This window comes from Mizuhopecten yessoensis, unplaced genomic scaffold (assembly GCF_002113885.1).
Source record: "Mizuhopecten yessoensis strain PY_sf001 unplaced genomic scaffold, ASM211388v2 scaffold4231, whole genome shotgun sequence".
Taxonomy (NCBI): Eukaryota; Metazoa; Mollusca; class Bivalvia; order Pectinida; family Pectinidae; genus Mizuhopecten; species Mizuhopecten yessoensis.
In genome coordinates, this window is record NW_018405441.1 from 489,334 (window position 1) to 512,281 (window position 22,948).

The 22,948-nt window shown below is 38.9% G+C and overlaps 1 protein-coding gene across 3 annotated transcripts in view; it reads left to right on the forward strand.

Annotated features, from left to right (window-relative positions):
- Positions 1–7,827, forward strand: part of LOC110448740 — a 56,493-nt gene extending 48,666 nt beyond the window's left edge. For all 3 annotated transcript variants that reach the window (XM_021495151.1, XM_021495152.1, XM_021495149.1), the window contains 4 exons: positions 1,513–1,641; positions 3,310–3,445; positions 3,687–3,887; positions 5,802–7,827. In XM_021495151.1, coding sequence (XP_021350826.1) covers positions 1,513–1,641; positions 3,310–3,445; positions 3,687–3,887; positions 5,802–7,540 — 2,205 coding nt within the window. In that variant the 3' untranslated portion in view covers positions 7,541–7,827. The remainder of the gene's footprint in view (positions 1–1,512; positions 1,642–3,309; positions 3,446–3,686; positions 3,888–5,801) is intronic.
- Positions 7,828–22,948: the final 15,121 nt, after the last annotated feature.

A 22,948-nucleotide genomic window follows, 5' to 3' on the forward strand; every position in this document is an offset into this window, starting at 1 on the left:
AGTAGACATTGTACAAACAGAATGACGTGGTAGACTACCGAGAGTAGACATTGTACAAACAGATTGACGTGGTAGACTACCGATAGTAGACATTGTACAAACAGAATGACGTGGTAGACTACCGAGAGTACATGTACAAACAGAATGACGTGGTAGACTACCGATAGTACACATTGTACAAACAGAATGATGTGGTAGACTACCGAGAGTACATGTACAAACAGAATGACGTGGTAGACTACCTAGAGTACATTGTACACTGTACATTGTTAGGTCGGCAATACCAGATCTAAAGGCACGAAAACAAGTCTGTTCGGACACTATAAGGACACGTCTTTAAACAGGATTCGACATTCATGTGAATGTTGATATATAAAACACGTCATTTCATTGGTCACTCTTCTAATAATGACATCAAGTAACAATGCCTTGCCAAGTCCTCTTCAATTGTGACGTCATAGTCCATGGCAATACTTTCCAAGGTCGCAAACGGGAAGAATGTATTCCCAATATTTTGGTTTTCTAGCAATAATAATTAAACGTTGTGTGAGAAATAAGCCCCCCAACCAGTAATGGTCGATTATGTCGTTAATTGATATTCAAATTGTAAAAGACACTCGGTTTACCTTGCTTATATACAATTTGAAAATTAACGAGATTAATTAGAAAAAACATGATAACCAATACCCAATCGTTGAGGAACCTCATTATATACCGATACTATTGTAACGGGAGAAAGAGAAATCCAACGGCCCGACCGGTTTGGAACCCGAGACCCTCCGAACTTTTCCTTGTCGCACCATCTCTTTGGATTGTTTCGTTATACATACTGGTTGTGTGTTACGCACCTTATCACTAATAGGCATCGTTATCATTGTGGATAATTCAAAACAAACTCGGATGAAGCCTTACCATTGTAGATTTGTAAGAAGATTGAACAGTAGCTACTTTGAAATAATGGGGTCTATTAGCAGTGTATAAATGTATTTCGTATATTGTAATGATAAGGACCCTTCTGCTACAGTAGTCACAGCTCGACCATTGAAGATAGTGCAAGACTAATGGAGACCGTTACCATTGTGGAGGCACGGTAATCTAGTGGTAGGACGCCGGGTTCGTGACCGAAGGGTTGTGGGTCCGAGTCACGGCGCGGCACTGTGTTGTATCCTTGGACAAGATACTTTACTCCGCTTGTTCCAGTCTTCTCAGGTGTAAAAACAGTACGTGGTTGGGCAGTGTTAGAAATGTAGAATGTTAGCTGTGAGCGCCGAAATGGCAGCACCGGCTGTAAGCTCTAAAGGGAGTTGAGAACGATATTGACTGGTTGCAAGGCCCTATAACGCTTTGAAACGACCTACGAACTAGATTGTGATAAAGCGGTATATAAGAACCTCGAATTATTATTACCATTATTATTGTAAATAATTAGTATTCGTGTACTACTACTGCAGTAATGGAGACCAATATGTCAGCATATCATATTTGTAATTGAGACTTTTACTATGTTTACAGATAATGTACCTGTACTACCTCATTGGCTATGAGATGATGGAACAGAATCGCTCAAAGTTCGGTAAAGACATCAACTTCGAAGACTGTCAATCCATCTTTGACTTCTTTCCCGAGACCGTCAGAATGGCGGTAAGAATGTGCACTCTGGGTACTGATTTGTAAATCGCCAAAAAAAACCCACCTTTTCCTTCTATCGATTCAGAAGAGGAAATTATCAAAATTTAAAGAAATTGAATATAAAATAGTGTGATACTACAACTGTAAAATTTAGAACGCGCACTATTGCCACTCAACTGAGTTTTCAATAACACTTGTGTAACACTTAGGGGATAGTACGTTGTTTTGAGTTGCTATACTGGTAATTAGAACATGAAATTTGAGTTTGAACTCGAGACCGATAGGTCGAGAGTTTAAACCAAATTTCATGTTCTAATCGCCAGTATAGACACGAAAAACAACGTACTACCGCATTCTAACACACCTTAACAAATATACTACGCTAATATGTTTAGAAACATTGTATTTCCTTGTACAAAAGTACGTAGTAAATTCTTTGTGACCTGAACTGGCGACGTGTCAATCTGCAGCAGACTGACCAATCGGGAAGAAGCTTTCAAAAGTCGGTCATTTGGCCCCGCCCAAACTGGCGAGCGCTCGATCTGTATGTTGACGAGGCGGACTATTTGGATTGTTCGTGAACGTCCTGTTACCGACACATTTGGATTGATATTTACCAAGTTCTTACATTTCCATGTCAGTATGCATACCGATCTGTGCTTATCGACACAATCGGCAATTATTTATATAGATTTATGAAGAGTTTTGTGTAAATGCATACGACACATGTGAAATGTTTCATTTGATTTGGTATCTAAATATATGCCTTCACACGGATGGAATGAACGTTTCAGTAATAAATGGAGGTAAGACCAAGTAATGAGTACTTTTTACTTTTCAATTCATTCAACAAATTCATTTCATCGGTCGTTTCTGTTCTGTTGGCTGCTAGCCTTGTCAGCGGGATTTCACTAAGAGGCGAGCTTGACGCCATATTGTTTTGGTTTGAAACGGGGAGTGGCTTAAGTGCGATGGGAGGAGCTTAACACGATTGATCATGATTCTATCGCAGATTAGAACATGGTCCGTATCCAATCAAAACACGCGTTGCAAACGAATCGTGTTAGAATCTGTAATAATAGCTGAGACTTTCAATCATCGATTTCACCATGAAGTTTAATATTGTTCACATTTTCTGTACTAAAGAGTCGTCTTACAAGCATATACGCTTCCACAATATGAATAAAAGCTCTATCGCGCATATTTGACAGATTTCTGAGATTTTATTTTCTTGATAATTGCACTTTTGATGTTTCCTATTTCCTGAAGTCAGTCGTAAGTGCGCTCGTAAATAAAAATCTTCAGAATCGTCTTACGAATATTTTTTAACTTACGACTATTTTCGTGAAACTGACTTAAGAGTTCTCTTACGATAATCGTAGCTCAAAATCTTACGACAAATCGTAAGATTTTTTTGTGAAAATGCTCGCAGGTCGTCTGCCAATCGGGAACCGTCGGCACTTTCCGTAAACGAGACTCGTTTACGGAAAGTGGCGACGGTTCCCGATAGGGTCGGCCACTACATGTTGAAGGACAGAACAAGGATATTAGCAATCCAGTACATTTCAGTCGCACGGACTTACATTAATATATTTATCAATCTAACATTATCTTCATAATTATACGGCGTAAACTATGTGCTCTTATAAGCTGATGAAACATATTTATTGTCTGTCTCAGTCCGAGAATACATACCTCCTAGCCCTTGACGGGGATGTGGACTTTGAACCGGAAGCTATCCGACTGCTGGTTGACCGGATGAAGAAAGATCCAAAAGTTGGGGCAACGTGTGGACGTATCAAACCGGGGGGATCAGGTAATATATAAGACCTGTGTAGATCAAAATATATTACACTTCGCATCTCATTGGGATAAAATGATAACATTATGGTAGTCACTGAGAATCTCCCTTTTTGTATTTTTTATCATTATTAGTCTATTCACCTAATAAATTGAACACTGTTATGATGAAAAATAAAAAATCCTGAGATGAATGTCTTTCTGGTATAAAACGCTATATTTCTGTAGAAACATGTACATTGAATGTCGTGCTGCAGGCCCTGTTGTGTGGTACCAGCGCTTTGAGTATGCAGTCGGCCATTGGCTCCAGAAGTCGGCCGAGCACGTGTTCGGTTGTGTTCTGTGCAGCCCTGGGTGTTTCAGTATGTTCCGGGCCAAGGCTTTAATGGACGACAATGTGATGAGGACATACGCTACACTGCCTACTGAACCCCGACATTATTTACAGTACGACCAAGGTAAGGCCTAGGTACCTGGGAGAGATGGTCAGAGTTGGTCATACTGACAAGGGGAGATAATACATAAACCGGGTACAATGACAAGGGGAGATAATGCATATCCAGGTATACCGACAAAGCGAGAAAATATATAACCGGGTATACTGATAAGGGGAGATTATACATAACCGGGTATACTGACAAGGGGAGATAATACATAACTGGGTATACTGACAAGGGGAGATAATATATAACCGGGTATACTGACAAGGGGAGATAATACAAAACCGGGTATACTGATAAGAGAAGATGCTTCATGACCGGGTATACTGACAAGGGGAGATAATACAAAACCGGGTACACTGACAATGGGAGATGCTACACAACCGGGTATACTGACAAGGGGAGATAATACACAAACCGGGTACAATGACAAGGGGAGATAATACATAACCGGGTATACTGACAAGGGGAGATGCTACATGACCGGGTATACTGACGAGGGGAGATGCTACATGACCGGGTAAACTGACAAGGGGAGATAATACAAAACCGGGTATACTGACAAGGAGATAATCTATAACCGGGTTTACTGACAAGGGGATATGATACATAACCAGGTATACTAGCAAGGGGAGATTATACATAACCAGGTATACTGACAAGGGGAGATAATACACAAACCGGGTATACTGACAATGGGAGATACTAAATTACCGGGTATACTGACAAGGGGAGATAATACACAAACCTGGTAGACTGACAAGGGGAGAAATACATAACCAGGTATACTGACAAGGGGAGGTAATACATAACCATGTATATTAACAAGGGTAGATAATGCATAACCGGGTATACTGACAAGGGAATATAATACATTACTGTGTATACTGACAAGGAGAGATAATATATAACCGGGTAAACTGACAAGGGGAGAAATACATAACCGGGTAAACTGACAAGGGGAGATAATACATAACCTTGTATACTAACAAGGGGGATAATGCATAACCGGGTATACTGACAAGGGAATATATTTCATAACCGGGTTCACTGTCAAGGGGAGATAATACATAACTGGGTATACTGACAAGGGGATATAATAAATAACCGGGTATACTTACAAGGGGAGATAATACATAACCGAGTATACTGACAAGGGGATATAATACATAACTGTGTATACTGAGAAGGGGAGATAATTCATAACCGGGTATACTGACAAGGGGATATACATAAAGCGGTTATACTGACAAGGGGAGATAATACATAAAGCGGGTATTTACTGATATAGGGGATAACACACTGAAAAGTGAATGTTATACTAACAAAGGGAGACAATGCATTAACCCTGTATAGTAACAAAGGGAGATAATATGTTAACCGTGTATACTAACAAAGGGAGATAATACATTAACCGTGTATATTAACAAAGGGAGATAATACATTAACAGTGTATACTAACAAAGGGAGATAATGCATAAACCAGTTATTTACTGACAAAATAAGATTATTCATATACCTCATAGTTCATCCATGTATTTTGACAAGGGGAGATTTTCATATGCATGCTTTAGCATTCAACACATTATATAAAAGGCTGTGCTCTCTACAATAACTTCAATGGGTTTTTTTAAGTAATTCGTCACATAATCTAATGTGGAAATAATACATCTCTGACTACAAAAATCTCCATTCATATCACTAGTCTCAATAAATTTCGATACAGATGTATGTGCATACAATGTACACATGTAGCCTAGCCGTCACCTTGTACATTCAGGTATGCTATGTGTTTTATAGTGGTCGAGCATGTACGCTTTTTGAGTATTACTTATCGAACATACTTGTTTCTTAATATTCGTTAAAAGAGTTGAATGTACTTTCAAACGTTTTTCTTTTATTCCATAAAGCTTACGCTACCTTCTTTTACAGGAGAGGATCGCTGGCTGTGCACATTGATGTTACAACAGGGATATAGAATAGAATATTGCGCAGCGGCAGAGGCATTGACCTTTGCACCGGAAGATTTTAAGGAATTCTTTAACCAGCGGAGAAGATGGCTGCCATCCACAATGGCCAACATCATGGACCTCCTTGGAAGCGCCAGCAGGACGACTCGTAATAACAGTAACATCTCATATCTTTACATCATCTACCAGACTGTCCTCCTCGTATCGTCCATCCTCGGACCCTCCACCGTCCTTCTCGCCATAGAGTCAAGTCTGCGCACTGTGTTCCCAGTGGCCACTTGGGTGTCCTATGTCCTCGTCTACGTGCCGACTCTCGTCTTCATCTTCATCTGCCTCAAGTTTAGTAAGAACGCTCAACTAAACACGGCCATGGTGCTCAGCGCCCTGTACGCCTTTCTCATGATGGCAGTCATCGTCGGTATCATCGTCAGTATCGCCGGCGATGGCTGGTATACACCTACGGCAATATTCCTCTACATCCTAATCGCCTCCTTTATTTTAGCCGGGCTGTTACACCCTCACGAGTTCAAAGATCTGCTATATGGTGTCATATACTTCATTTGTATTCCGGCCGGATATCTGTTCTTGATTATCTTTGCTATCTGTAATTTGAATGACGTTTCCTGGGGAACAAGGGAAACGCAAACGGCTGTCCTAGAAAATCCAAATCGTCCCAAAAAGCCGAAAATAAAAGAAGCAGAGGACGAATTCGGCGAGGCTGCACAAGATGTTCTAGCAAATATTGTAAAGCAGGTGAAAGCTGAAAAAATACGAAACAATTCTTGTAAAGATGCATTTTTGTCCATATTCAGATGGGCCAATAATCTCGTTGTCCTCAAATCCTTATCAACAATGCAAACGATATTCAAAAATGACCCTGGGGAGAGCGACCCGACAACTCCTGCCGGTCATGCAATCGGCAAGGGATTCAGTATTTACAAGAAGACGTTAAAAGCCCAGATGTCCAGCTCCACACTTGACGACACGGCATGGGCCATGAACTCTCCACAAAAGATTTCCGATCAGGAAGCCTCGTTTTGGAATGACTTAATTCAAATATATCTCTATCCCCTGGATCACGACGAGCAAAAGAAAAACGAGGTATCAGAAATGTTAAAAGATTTTAGAAATCGTGTTTCGTTTGGATTTTTCTTCGTTAATGGCTTATGGATCGTTATAATGACCGCCATGACCCAAGTTAAGGACACAGTCAGTGTTACAATATATCTGCGCGACATGAACTCATTTCAGTTTGAGCCCCTCGGATTTGTCTTCCTGTTGATATTCGCCATTTTATTGCTAATGCAATTTGTTGGAATGGTTGCCCATAGATACGAGACACTGCTGCACGTGCTTGCCGCTACAGATCTGCGGTCGTCTGCTGACGACATGGTGAAAGTACGTAAAATGATACAGGATATGGCGTCACATGGGAAACTTGAAGAAGACGACGAGGACGACACAAAATCGTTCGCTGGCGGTATGGAGGTAGAGTCTACAGAAAATCCAGAGGACCTCGAAGAAATATATGAAGACTTTCAATCGCTACATGAAAAAGTGAAGTCGAGGCCGAAGGCAAAACAACGACTTGATCTCGATAGAAATTACAGAAAAACTGTCAGGAATATGAAGAGAAGACAGACACAGAAAAAACAGACGCGTTCACGTGTGAACTGGAAAGGTCGTGACAATGCCGCGTGAAACACCTGTGCCCTACGTGAGACTTAAAATCCGCATAAGATACGTGACTTTCAGGAGACATAAAATCTTAGTGAGAAACGTGACGATATGTGATACATACAACCCTAAGTAGACACGTGTCCAAACGGACATACACAATCTTAACGAGTCACTATGTATTATCTACATGTAAGTTATTATTTATCCGAGACCAGTTGATCACATGTGAATTACAAGTTTATATGCTGTGTATGATCTACTGAAGATAGTTAATCAAAAGGCTTATATAAACTTTATTTATATTACAACATTTANCTGGGGGGGAGGTCATTTCGAAGTTTGTAGTAGGAGATTACAAAGCTTCTTAATACAGATAACGACCTGGAAGGACAACGTAGGGAAATAATTGTAAACCTACTGAATTTTAATTAGTAGAGGTTGATGTCAGATTAGTAATCATTTACTCACAAAGTCTTAATCTAATGCTACATTATACGTTAAACAAGTGTTTCCTGCAAATCTATGAATTATTTAAACAACAGTCTAGGTACTATATGGTTTGTATTACGAAGAAAATTTAAACTTTAACATAATTATCACATTAACATTTATTTATTTACGAAAGGTTCATTTAAGGATTTACCATGAACACATCATTGATAGCTATACGTAGCACACACAATTTTGTGTATGTTTTCCATGAGGAGTTACATCCCTTTAACTTTTGTATTTATAATTTTCATTTCAAAATTGATGTAAAAAATTAAATCAAATCCAAAATTACATAATCCACCACTTTAGCCACCGCTGGAGAGAATGTTGATAGGCTTTGTCTGTTATTCCATCCAATTGACTTGTAACAACGTTGTCAATTAAATTTGTTGAAATGAAATCGCTATAATTTGATAAGAGTATGGGTTTAATATCAACAAAAGTTAGCTTCCTTTGCTAAAATCTAAAAGAAACATTCTTGAATTTTGAAGATTTGACCATCTTGTCTTATTTCTTTTTTACTAACTTCAATACATTTAAATAAAAACAATGTTTAATATGTTATGCCTTAATATACATCAGTTCAACGTTGATGTACCATTACTTAACTTTGCAGTAGACAAACAGGAGACAATTGTCTATCTCATTAAAACAATAATACTGTTTGATTGATGGATGATAATATACATGAAGTGTCTCCCCTGATTTATGTTGACATCATCATCGGGCACTTTGCTGGACGTAACATTGAAAGTGAGAAAAAGAAATGATACATTATCTGATGTCATATTGATAAGATATCTGTGTATGATGATTACTCTCACAGGAAAACAGTTGTGTATAATTATTGTTTTGTAAAGGATATCATCAACTCTGTAAGGAAGGTGCTGAGCGAGTGTACAATGAACTGATTTATCATAGAAAAAATGTATTAATCTAAATTTATTCCTTTTCTGTTATAAAATTTAATAAAGTAAAAAATTGTGTTTAGTATTTACGACTTCTTTCACGTATGCATGGAGTTTCGCATTCAAAGAGGTGATACACGGTATGTTTCCATAATTCAATTTATGTGTATGTATTTATAAATTATCACACTGCGTTTTCAGGGGTTGTCGTCAGAACATTTGTCCTATCGCTCGCAAGTGGCTCGCATCTACCGGTCCGCACGTGGAATCGAAGATTGTTTCCACGTGCGAGAGATGAGAGAGTTACTCCCCCTGATACATCTATGTACTGCTACGTTATTTGTTTTTTCACAATATTATTTTCATAATTTTAAAATTTGTTTGAAGGGAACAAAGGGCGCGAGATGTAATAGATTATATTTAGAAACAAAAGAGAACATTTTCAAACTCTCCATACAGGGCTTTGTGGTTTGATAAATAATCAACTAGGTGGTTGAGTTTCCAAGCTAGTGTTCAGTCAGTTGTAGACTTTCTTGAGGACAATTCAGCTAATTAAGGCCCTATCTATGCACTAGCCCATCACTACATTCAAGTTTCTCTATGTGGCTCACTTTCTGGCACATGTGCTGAAGCAACTTTCTCTCCTTTGTAAGGCATACCAGAGGTCTTTCATTGATTTCACTGGGGTGAACCCCCTCCTTCATTCTACTGTTGAGGTCCTTCAGGAGATTAGGGATAGGAAGTCTGATGATAATTTGGTCAGGTTTCTCAAGGTAGTAAAGCCAGTTGTAGATGATGCAGGGTTTTTTACATTTGAGTTTTGGGGTCATACTATCAGGGACACTAGCGTTCAGAGGTCAGAGGCAGGCAGTTCATGCAAGTCATTTGTGGATAGAATTGTAAGCAATCTCAGGGATAGGTTCACGGAGGTGGGGGATGCGTCTGCAATGTCTGCTGTTAGCAGGTTTTTTGACCCAGCTCTCTGTTTGTCAGGTGTGTCTGAGGAGGTTTTAGACGACGTTGTGTCATACATTAGTAGGTGTTGTCCAGGGTCAGAGATCGAGTGTAGGCAGAAGGTGACAGGGTTTAGGGCATATGCCAAGGTTCAGGTGAGGTCAAACAGTCAGAGTTTTCAGAGTATAGGAGATGTTGCTCAGTTGGCCATTAAGTGTAGGGATAGTTTTCCCCTGGTCGCCATGACAGAGGATTGTGAGAGAGGATTCAGTCGGCAGAACCTGATCAAAACAGACATATAGAGGAACAGCCTAGGTCACCGCAGTACCGCAGTCTAGAGAACCTGGTGAGGATTGCTATCTAGATGGTGGGGTTGAAGCTGCCTTCAAAAAGGTGGGCTGCTGTCAGGCAGCGGCGCATCCTGATGCCAAGGTACTAAGAGACATCTTGTGGACTCTTGGAAGTGATGGACAGTTTGTGATTATAAACTCATGTCCATGGACATTGTTTATTTCAATATTTATTTTTATGTTAATTGATGATGTTGATTTGTGATACCTGGTGATACAACATTAATGAGGCTCATTTCAAAACTTATTCAATATTTAATATATGACCTATTACTATGACATATTTCTATTTCAGTGTAGGTACAATCAGGATTTATTGATAAATAATAGTAGCTAGATTATGCGCTTCATACTAGTTGCTAATAGATAGAAAAAAATAGAGCATTCTAATTTTATTGAATATAATAGTAGCTATAGGTAATGGGGACTTTCTGTTAGTCTCTTCTAGTATTTAAAGTCAGATAGAAACTTTGAATATCTAAAACTTTACCATATATATATATGTATTTGTTATGTTTGATGTAAGATTGTTCTAACAATGAATAAATTATGTAATGATATAATAGGCAGTGTTTGGGTTTCTTTTTACCATCAGTTCAAATATTACAATAAAAAAAGGAACGAAGGGGAGTTGTGAACCGCCGCAGTCGCGAGCGTTCACGCGCTGATGGTGCCAAATTTAAATTGGCGAAACTGAATTTAGACCAAGAGCTAGCTCTGATAATGATTTGTATTGGTAATAGAATATTTCTTAAGACACGACCAAACAGTCATTGAATTTGATATATTAAGAATCGAAATGCATCTTTTAAACATTTATATCATTATTACGTTTGTACACGTTTCCGTTTAAACATATTTACCTAGCATGACAGAAACAAACATCAACATCAGTTTGCATAACATCGTCAATGTTCATAAAACAGAGCCTTTCAATCCTTATATTTACGATCGAAACCACAAGGAAAATTGCATCACATCTTTCCATGTGATTTCTTTCGTTTCCTGACATAATTTACACAAATTTGTTAAGACAGCAGTTTTCGCCGGAGTATTTGTACCTCGGGCGACAAACCTCGATCGGAAGACATTCCTAATTTTCCGTCATATTTGGAATTTGACGTATTGTCATGATTGGTCCCCGGTTACTCTATTGGTATGTCGGAAAGACCCGAACAGTTTCGAATTGGAAAATATTAACGTTGAATAGTTCTTGCTTTTATTGGTTTATAACAACTTATCTAGTTGGCAGGTTTATTAGGGTTGTGCGACGGAAGTTTAATTATTCCCTTACATATACGTTCAAATCGTAGTCATTTGAGTGATTGCTTCACAGCCAGACACATTGATATATACGAGGGAAGTGTCACGCTGACTTAAAGAAACTTTTATACGATATATACATTCAGCATCCGTTTCAGAATGTTATCACTTACGATTTTTTTTAATTTTTTTTATTGGTTTTTTTTCATAGACAAAAGAACATATACATTTTGTCGTAATACATAGTATTACAGTTACATGTGTACATAAACATAAACACAAACATGCATGCACTCATACTTATCATACATACATACATGCATACATACATACAAAATGTACACACACGCAGATACGCTTGCATGCTGTAAGCATATTAGTCATTACAGGTATACACTATACAATTTGACATTGAGATATAATAATCTTATACAGTAAATAGTTTTGCATTGTGAGATGTTTTACTTGTACAGTATATTATTTGGCATTGTGATATGTTATAGGTATATAGTAAACAATTTGGCCTGGTGATATGTTATAGTTATAAATTATACAATTTTGAATTGTGAGATGTTATACTTATACAATATGCCATTTTGAATATTTATACAGTAAATTTGACATTTCGATACATGATACTTGAACAGTACATAATTTGGCTTTGTGATATATATTTTATAGTTTTCCAGTATACAATTTGGCATTGTAATACATTATATTTACATTTGCATGGCATTGTCACTATATAGCCTCTTTGAAAGCTGTGTCGTTGATGGGACTTTAATTACCATGGATCACGAGACAAAATTCTTAGCGTATTAATACAACACTGACCGGAACTACAATATCCAATATAAATAAACATGACGGCTGCTGAAATATCGCTGGGCATTGTGAGATTTGACAATGTCATTGTAAATTTATGTGCAAAATAAAAAATAAAATAAAAAACACTTTTATTACAACGAAAACAAGACCAAGGTCTGCAATATCGTACAAAATGCACATCGGTTGAAATCACCAATGCCGGCAATGGAAACAATTTTAACGCTCATGCAATTTATCAGAAATATCGTCTGTTACACTGCACTGATCAACAGGGGTTCGTTACAAATGTCTGAAATACACATATTCTATAGACCTACTGACACATATGTTACAGACCTACTGATATGAGTCACAGCACACATAAACATTTCAGACATTTGTAACGAACCTGTGCTCCGTCGCAAGATCACTCACTTCAAACGCTATCAGTTTAACGCGTCTCGCATCTACGGTTCCTCAGTTTAATTCTGACGACAGGTCAAATAACGAGGCTGTTATAGAATCTACCGACTGTTGTCAGGTTCCCATACAATCAACAAATAAATTCACGCCTGGATTCTTCACAAAATGAGCAAAGAGAAAAGTTCAAATAAACTTCCAAAAATAACTCCCTCGTGGAGGACAAGGTCGGAGCTCAGAGTTCTATTGATAACCTAAAATTACCCTATATACATATCATACGCAATTGTATTGGTACTGAATTGTGGAATAAAATTGAAGTGTTTGTTAAAATTTCAAAGTACTACTTTGTTTGCCAATCAGCACGCGACAATACGCTGTTCAAACTATTGAACGAAATTGTGTGGACTGTCGATAAGACGGGCATTTTTAATTTTAAATATAAATTATAAGTTAAAAAAGAACATAAGAGGCAGAGAAAGCGTAAATATAAGTATTGAACTGTTTTTGTATGGTATTTATGATCTATTTGACTGCTACACATATACATGTTTATATACATATGCTCGCATACAGAGCTATACATGTTCATGTATAATATACATATTCACATATATACATATAGACATGTACTATACTCAACAAATACATACATGTAACTACTCACAATCTAGTGTAATTCATAAGGGTATATGGGTGACCAACTGTTTCAGGTTCATTCACTTGGCTTTGGTTTTCAAATAATTTTGGGTTTTTTGGGGGGACTTAAGTAAATAGGTTTTTCCATTCATTCCAAGTTTTGTTTTTGGATTTGCATGTTTTTTTGTGACAAGGCCATTTCGTATGTAAATGTTTGAGTTAGGTATTCTTTCAATCCTATTATTGAGAGATTTCCTATTTTCTTTGAATTACAGAATATGTAGTATTTAGTGTATGTAATGATGATGTTAGTTGGTTTTGTTTCATTAGTTTCTCCTGTGACCCCATATAGAATTGTACTTATGTTAAGGTCAATAGTTTTACTAAGTTTATTATGAATCCATCTTCTAAGATTTTCCCATAAGTGTTGGGTGTTGATACAATTCCGAAATAAGCGTTCTATTTTTTCAGGGTGTGCTCTACAGAGTGAACAAGTATCAGAGTCTTTAATACCAATTGTTTTTAAGTATGAATTAGTGGTAATAATCCGGTTCAGGTTTTATATTGGAACCATTGGATTTTTGTTTCTATTGTGGTTTGGAAGGGTAATTGATATATTTGGTTAAAATTAATTGCATCTGATTTCCATTTTTGTTCTGCTGTATTTTTACATATATTTTGTTTATGTACATATCTTTACTTCCCTTGATGGATTTTAATTATATGTGTAGGTGAAATGGAATGAAGGGTCTGGGGTGGTTGTTCTCTGATTTTGTTCAGTCTATATTCAGTGTATGTGCAGCTTTTTTTTTTTATTGATTCACAGATGCTTATATACTGGAGAAAGTTGTTTGAGTGTATTTCTGTTTGAATTCTTCAAATGAGAGAAAAGTGTGATCATTTTGCAGAATGTCATTTACAATTTTTACTCCTTTGACATGCATGTCTTTATAGAAGAAAGAGGAATTATTTATCAAAATATTTGGGTTATACCATAGTGTCGATTCTTGAAAATTTGTAAGTTTTTGTATATTGAGTGTGCAAGTTATTTCCGCTTTAAACAAATGAATCCATTGTTTTGTTTTTGCTGTGAGAAGCCGTCTAATCCTAGTTGATTGGAGGCTAGCAACAAATTTATCTAAGTCAATTATTTTTCATCCTCCGTCTTTATAATCTTTCACTAGAGTCTGTCTTTTATTTTTTTCTGTGTTTGACTGCCATATGAATGTGAAAAATGAAGTATTTAAGTACTGAATTGTGTTTTTGCTCGGGTTAGGTATTGCAATGAACAGATGTGTTATTTTGGGGATTATGAGAGATTTAAGAACTACTATTCTTCCTATAGGAGTGATATTTCTTCTAGACCATTGTTTTAACATTAATTCTCTCTCAGTTGTTTTGTTTTTGTAGTTAAGGTCTGTAATTTTGTCTAGTTCAACAGAAAATGTATTTCCAGTAGATTGAAAGTTGTGACATTCCATTTCAGTTTCCATCGATGGTGATAAACATCTGCACTGAATTTCTTTGATCCTATCATATAACTTGTGTTTTGTCTGTGTTTACTTTCAGACCTGATATTAAAGCCTACTTTTCTAAAGTTTCCAAAGCCTCAGTGAATGATTTCTCAGAACCATCTAGAATAAAACTTGTGTCATCGGCGAACTGTGAGAGTTTGTGTTCTTTGTTATTTACATTCATACCTTTTATGTTTTTATTATTTTTATCCAGAATAGCCAAGATTTCAGCAACAAGTAAGGAAAGGTAAGATGAAACCGAATTCCCTTGACGACAGCCTCTTTTGATAGAGATAAAGTTTGATAGGAAGCCATTTTGTATTACTACAGATGAGGTTTGAATATTTTAAAAATATTTGATCCAATTTATAATGCTGTCTCCAAAGTTAAAAAATCTGAGTACTTCATATATGAAAGGCCATGGAACAGAGTCAAAAGCTTTCTCGAAATCAACAAGGATCAAAAGTCCAGGAATATTGTTTTCCTCTGTAAAATGCATTAAGTCATATATTAGTCTGGTGTTTTCACCTATATATCTACCACTCAGGAGGCCTGTTTGAGTTTCTGATATTATTAAGTCAAGTACTTTTTTCAATCTGTGGGCTATACAGGCAGATGCTAGTTTGTATATCACATTTAATAGTGTTATAGGTCGCCAATTCTTCAAATGTTGTCTGGGATTTTCACCTTTAGGGATACATGTGATAAGTTCCTGTCTCTGAGTTATTGAAAGTTTTTCTTTCTCATATCCTTGATTTAATGAGTTAAGTATAAAAAGTTTTAAGTCTTGCCAAAAGAATTTGAAAAATTCTGGTGTGTAGCCATCAGACCCAGGTGATTTGGCGAAGTATTTTAATCACCGTTGATAAGCAAAGAGTGATTGGGACAAACGGATCCATTAGTATTCGAGTTACCTCCCCTGCCGCCTTCCCGTTCCTGCAGCACTATATATTCCCTGGATTAATGGATGAAATGGCTTTACGTTTTTCTTCACACGCGTGATATGGACCACTATTACGGTCTATAATATACCCCTGTGAATAATGTAAAACACAGACGAACTTGATGAGATGGAAGCTGTCGGTAAACAGCTGCTTCTCGCAGCACGCGATATGCACGTGCACAATTTTAATCGTGTATTTCCCGATAACACTTTACAGTATACTAAAAAGCGAGTAACCTCTTCCCTGAGGTAGGGACGAGCTACATCAATATTTCAACTGGAAATGATTTCAAAACGTTGTGTAGATACAGCTGATAATACTAGTTTAATTACCACAATGGGTGTGTCTGTTGAGTCTCGGTGCTGACAAAGCTATATAAATGAGTGTACTAGGTGTGTTAACTTGAGATTATAGTTTATACACCGGTAGGGTTCCTATTAGACAAGTTAGTAGTGCTGAAAATGCATTTTATCGTCATTAAAGGAACAAACAAATCAAGATAGAAAGTTATAAATATATGATTCAAAGTTCTATTTCCAGGAAGCAGCCTACACGCCATTGGAACCTGAAAATACAAAACAGAAAAGTCATCTATGTTAAGCATGTTGCGTACTATACAGATTTAGGAATTTGTTTTGTAAAAGTTTCATACTCAGTAACTATGTTATTCAATGTGAGAATTTCAAAGATAAACCATTCCGTTATCTCCCGACATCACCAGAGCTGCATACGGCTTCTCTCTCCTAATCAGTACCACCCATCAATCTCGTTCTCTCAATAACCCCTCCCATTTCCTCTTCCTTAATACCTGTGACCTGGTGTCTCCTTTTGCAATACTTGTGACCTGCTGTACCAAGTTGGAATACCTGTGACGTGCTATCCCCAGTTGTAATACTTGTGGCCTGGTGTCCCCAGTTGTAATACTTTTTTGTCCCCAGTTGCAATACTTGTGACATGTTGTCCCAGTTGTAATACTTGTGACCTGCTATCCCCAGTTGTAATACTTGTGACCTGTTGTCTCCAGTTGTAATACTTGTGACCTGTTATCCCAGTTGTAATACTTGTGACCTGTTATCCCAGTTGTAATACCTGTGACCTGCTATCCCCAGTTGTAATACTTGTGACCTGTTGTCCCAGTTGTAATACTTGTGACCTGCTATCCCCAGTTGTAATACTTGTGACCTGCTATCCCCAGTTGTAATACTTGTGACATGTTGTCCCAGTTGTAATACTTGTGACCTGTTATCCCACTTGTAATTATTGTGATCTGTTGTCCCAGTTGTAATACTTGTGACCTGTTGTCCCAGTTGTAATACGTGTGACCTGCTGTCCCCAGTTGTAATACTTGTGACCTGTTGTCCCAGTTGTAATACTTGTGACCTGTTGTCACCAGTTGTAATACTTGTGGCCTGGTGTCCCCAGGTGTAATACTTGTGGCCTGTTGTCCCAGTTGTAATACTTGTGACTTGCTGTCCCCAGTTGTAATACTTGTGGCCTGGTGTCCCCATTTTAATACTTGTGACCTGTTGTCCCAGTTGTAATACTTGTGACCTGTTGTCCCAGTTGTAATACGTGTGACCTGCTGTCCCGAGTTGTAATACTTGTGACATGTTGTTGACATGTTGTCCCAGTTGTAATACTTGTTACATGTTGTCCCAGTTGTAATACTTGTGACCTGTTATGCCAGTTGTAATAACTGTGACCTGCTATCCCCAGTTGTAATACTTGTGACGTGTTGTCCCAGTTGTAATACTTGCCAGTTGTAATACTTGTGACCTGTTATCCCAGTTGTAATTCTTTTTACCTGTTAACCCAGTTGTAATACCTGTGACCTGCTATCCCGTGTTGTAATACTTGTGACCGGTTGTCCCAGTTGTAATACTTGTGACCTGTTTTCCCGGTTGTAATACTTGTGACCTGCTGTCCCGAGTTGTAATACCTGTGACCTGCTATCTTCAGTTGTAATACTTGTGACCTGTTGTCCCCAGTTGTAATACTTGTGACCTGTTGCCCCAGTTGTAATACTTGTGACTTGCTGTCCCCAGTTGTAATACTTGTCACTTGTAATACTTGTGACCTGCTGTCCCGAGTTGTAATACCGGTGACCTGCTATCCCCAGTTGTAATACTTGTGACGTGTTGTCCCAGTTGTAATACTTGTGACCTACTATCCCCAGTTGTAATACGTGTGACCTGCTGTCCCGAGTTGTAATACTTATGACATGTTGTCCCAGTTGTAATACTTGTTACCTGTTGTCCCAGTTGTAATACGTGTGACCTGCTGTCCCGAGTTGTAATACTTGTGACAGGTTGTCCCAGTTGTAATAATTCTAACCTGTTGTCCCAGTTGTAATACGTGTGACCTGCTGTCCCGAGTTGTAATACTTGTGACATTTTGTCCCAGTTGTAATACTTGTGACCTGTTTTCCCGGTTGTAATACTTGTGACCTGCTGTCCCGAGTTGTAATACCGGTGACCTGCTATCCCCAGTTGTAATACTTGTGACCTGCTGTCCCGGGTTGTAATATGTGGGACCTGCTATCTGTAGCTTAATACTTGTGACCTGTTGTCCCCGTTGTAATACTTGTGACATGTTGTCCCAGTTGCAATACTTGTGACCTGTTGTCCCAGTTGTAATACTTGTGCCCTGCTATCCCCAGTTGTAATACGTGTGACCTGCTGTCCCGAGTTGTAATACTTATGACATGTTGTCCCAGTTGTAATACTTGTGCCCTGTTGTCACCAGTTGTAATACTTGTGGCCTGGTGTCCCCATTTTAATACTTGTGCCCCGTTGTCCCAGTTGTAATACTTGTGACTTGCTGTTCCCAGTTGTAATACTTAAGGCCTGGTGTCCCCAGGTGTAATACTTGTGTCCTGTTGTCCCAGTTGTAATACTTGTGACTTGCTGTTCCCAGTTGTAATACTTAAGGCCTGGTGTCCCCAGTTGTAATACTTGTGACCTGTTGTCCCCGTTGTAATACTTGTGACATGTTGTCCCAGTTGGAATACTTGTGACCTGTTATCCCAGTTGTAATTCTTTTTACCTGTTAACCCAGTTGTAATACCTGTGACCTGCTATCCCGTGTTGTAATACTTGTGACCGGTTGTCCCAGTTGTAATACTTGTGACCTGCTATCCCCAGTTGTAATAATTGTGACATGTTGTCCCAGTTGTAATACTTGTTACATGTTGTCCCAGTTGTAATACTTGTGACCTACTATCCCCAGTTGTAATACGTGTGACCTGCTGTCCCGAGTTGTAATACTTGTGACATTTTGTCCCAGTTGTAATACTTGTGACCTGTTGTCCCCGTTGTAATACTTGTGACATGTTGTCCCAGTTGGAATACTTGTGACCTGTTATCCCAGTTGTAATTCTTTTTACCTGTTAACCCAGTTGTAATACCTGTGACCTGCTATCCCGTGTTGTAATACTTGTGACCTGTTGTCCCAGTTGTAATAATTGTGACCTGTTGTCACCAGTTGTAATACTTGTGGCCTGGTGCCCCCAGGTGTAATACTTGTGGCCTGTTGTCCCCGTTGTAATACTTGTGACATGTTGTCCCAGTTGCAATACTTGTGACCTGTTGTCCCAGTTGTAATACGTGTGACCTGCTGTCCCGAGTTGTAATACTTATGACATGTTGTCCCAGTTGTAATACTTGTGCCCTGTTGTCACCAGTTGTAATACTTGTGGCCTGGTGCCCCCAGGTGTAATACTTGTGGCCTGTTGTCCCCGTTGTAATACTTGTGACATGTTGTCCCAGTTGCAATACTTGTGACCTGTTGTCCCAGTTGTAATACTTGTGCCCTGTTGTCCCCAGTTGTAATACTTGTGGCCTGGTGTCCCCAGGGGTAATACTTGTGGCCTGTTGTCCCAGTTGTAATACTTGTGACTTGCTGTTCCCAGTTGTAATACTTAAGGCCTGGTGTCCCCAGTTGTAATACTTGTGACCTGTTGTCCCAGTTGTAATACTTGTGACCTGTTGTCCCCAGTTGTATACTTGTGACCTGTTGTCCCAGTTGTAATACTTGCGACTTGCTGTCCCCAGTTGTAATACTTGTGGCCTGGTGTCCCCAGGGGTAATACTTGTGGCCTGTTGTCCCAGTTGTAATACTTGTGACCTGCTGTCCCGAGTTGTAATACGTGTGACCTGCTATCTGCAGTTTAATACTTGTGACCTGTTGTCCCAGTAGTAATACTTGTGACCTGCTGTCCCAGTTGTAATACTTGTAACCTGTTATCCCAGTTGTAATACTTGAGACGTGTTGTCCCCTGTTGTGTTACTTGTGACTTGCTGTCCCCCATTTTCGTTCCCCTCTTGTCTACTTTAGATCTGTTGTCCCAGTTGTAATACTTGTGACCTGATGTCCCAGTTGTAATACTTGTTACCTGCTGTCCCAGTTGTAATACTTGTGACCTGTTATCCCAGTTGTAATACTTGAGACGTGTTGTCCCCTGTTGTGTTACTTGTGACTTGCTGTCCCCCATTTTCGTTCCCCTCTTGTCTACTTTATCGTTTAAAGCATTGTCAAAATAGTGTGTCCGGATTAGCTATCAGGATAGCTGGTTCACAAGTTATGATATGTCAATCCCTTCCATTTCCTACTTCACATTGTGCAGGATAAACAGAGAGAAAATCAGAGATGTAAAGGTCAGATTACAAAATGTCCAAAGTAAATATTTCAGAATTCACGTGGAATCTTGACCTGATCTATCGTACATCAGTACATCACATCGACATCTGGTAAGACCGCACAATTGCTGATATAAGGTGAGACACAGTAGGCGAGCTTTCAGTGCTCTATTTCTTAATGATACTAATGACTTACACGTACGACGGACTTGGTCTACTACAGTGGCACGCGCGTGTACTAACTACAAACACGTGTATACCGGCCTCGGGATGAGCTCGGGTTTACATACATATGAACATACCTACTGTGATCACTCCGGAGGGGGAGTACAATACTTCCCCGTACACCCAACAGTATAATTAATATATAGATTAACACCGTGGTGTACGTAACGCCGGCGCTTCTTTTCAACTGGTTGTCTGACCTTCGTTCATTTCCCTCTCCTCAACTCTGACATGATCGCGTACATATAGGTATTTTTACGCCCCTCAAAAAGGCTCCCGTTTTTAATTACCTCCTTTTCCAGTCATTAAGGCCGATTCACCCTCCCCGGTAGCGCGTGATAGTTTGCCCCTCCCAGAGACATCCGGGCTATTGTTTAGACGCTCCTTCTCTTGGTCCGTGTCTTTCCCGCTCACTCTCCCTTATCAGTCCGTTATATTTGACCCTCACTTATAGCCTCCTAATCATCTCATTATGATAAATATCAGTATTTTACCGCCCGCCCCCTCAAAAGGAGACTACTTTCACTTCCTTGCTATCCTCTTTCTCCTCTCCCTTACCTTACTCTTACTGTAGATCACTTCCTATCTCCTACTATCCTGTCCCTTACTGTCCCTTAATTACTCATCCCTTCGCCTCTCCACGCTGTTTTCCCCCATTATTTATACCTATTGACAGCTTGTGTATACCTAGTACCAGAGCACATGTACTCATGAAGCCGTTAGTACCTGCTGATGTTTGTGCCTTTGGCGTGCCCATACAATTCGGCCAAGTTTTAATATTATTCACAAAGCTAAGCACAGATATATTTAGTAGTTTAATAGAAAAAGAGACTATTCCACTAACACAAGACTTGTTTAACGCACTAATATCAAGGAAATCACTCTAAGACGCTTAACATTAACGGGATGACGAACATACAAAATATAGAACACAATTTGGAGAGTGTAGAGCCATGCAGCATCAAGTATATCCTACCATGTGATCCTCCATGTTTGTGAGGTGCGTGTGTGTTTGAAGATTGTATAGGTATCTGCGTGTTGTGGGCTCGTATTTCCAACGGTTCACTTACTAGTGTCATACGACTTTAATACAACAGCATGGAAACCGTTATACCTTACCAGACCATATACTACTTTTCTCTTACCAGGTAAAGTTGTGCAACAAGGGTTAAACGTTTTGCTTATTTTCACAACCACATTCTGACTGCAGGATCCGAATCTACGACCTTAAAATTAATATGCCGACGCGCTACCGACTGTGCCGGTCACAAATCTGCACAACGTAAAAACATCGCGGACTTTGTGGATGAGAGGTGATACTCTAGTAGTAGAAGTGTTGAAGGACTCAAAAAACTTAGGTAAATTACCTCGATTTGCATTGTCTTCAATCTAGTCAGCCTAGCGGTATAAATCAGAGCTGGTGTCATCTGGGAAGTTAGTAACCTGCAATTCACAATGAGCCATCGATCCATTACACCAGCAATACCGGCACGCGCATACCGACGTCATAGCCTACTACATAATATGCACGTGGGGGTACTTGGAGACAAAAACTAGTGTTCGCAATATTAATGTCATACAAGTGTGAAAATGTCAGGAATATCACTCTTGGCATCTGCGATATCACTGAAGCATCACGGGATATAGCACAATGCACGTGCCAGTGTTTCTGTGTCAGTCGGCCCCCGGTAATGGGAAGCGTATCGTTGTTAAACAGATTGGTGTACGTACGGTAAGGTCGGTCTGACGGTACAGTATGATGTCAGTAACCGACCATAGTCAAACCTATGATGTACCTCATTTATAAACCATACGATATGTATCTTCCGGAACTCATGCACATCATTGAAGAAGTTTCCAGTATTTCGCCTTATTTGACTGAGAACATAATTAGTATGTTTTCTTAATACATTAATAATTACGTATTAACAAAATGTCTATGAAATAAATTAATTAACTTTTGAAAGGCTTCAAAATCCCACCCGATCGAAAGTAACCAAGCTCGAGTGGATAGGTCCATTTTCATATGAAGTGGTTTTAGGTTTACCTTGCCCCGGTGTGTAGTCAGTTTATACACTCTCACAACTGTAACTTACCGTACACTTATAGAATACACAGCATGTAGCTTGTCAGGTTATATTTGCTGACAAAATGTTAGCTTTAAGACATCTACACGTGTTTACGACGAGCCCAGAACAAGTGTTCTTATCATACTGGTAGTAATGTTCTGAGGTTTCTTTCCAAGCCCTTTTTGTGTGTGTGTGTGTTGGGGGGGG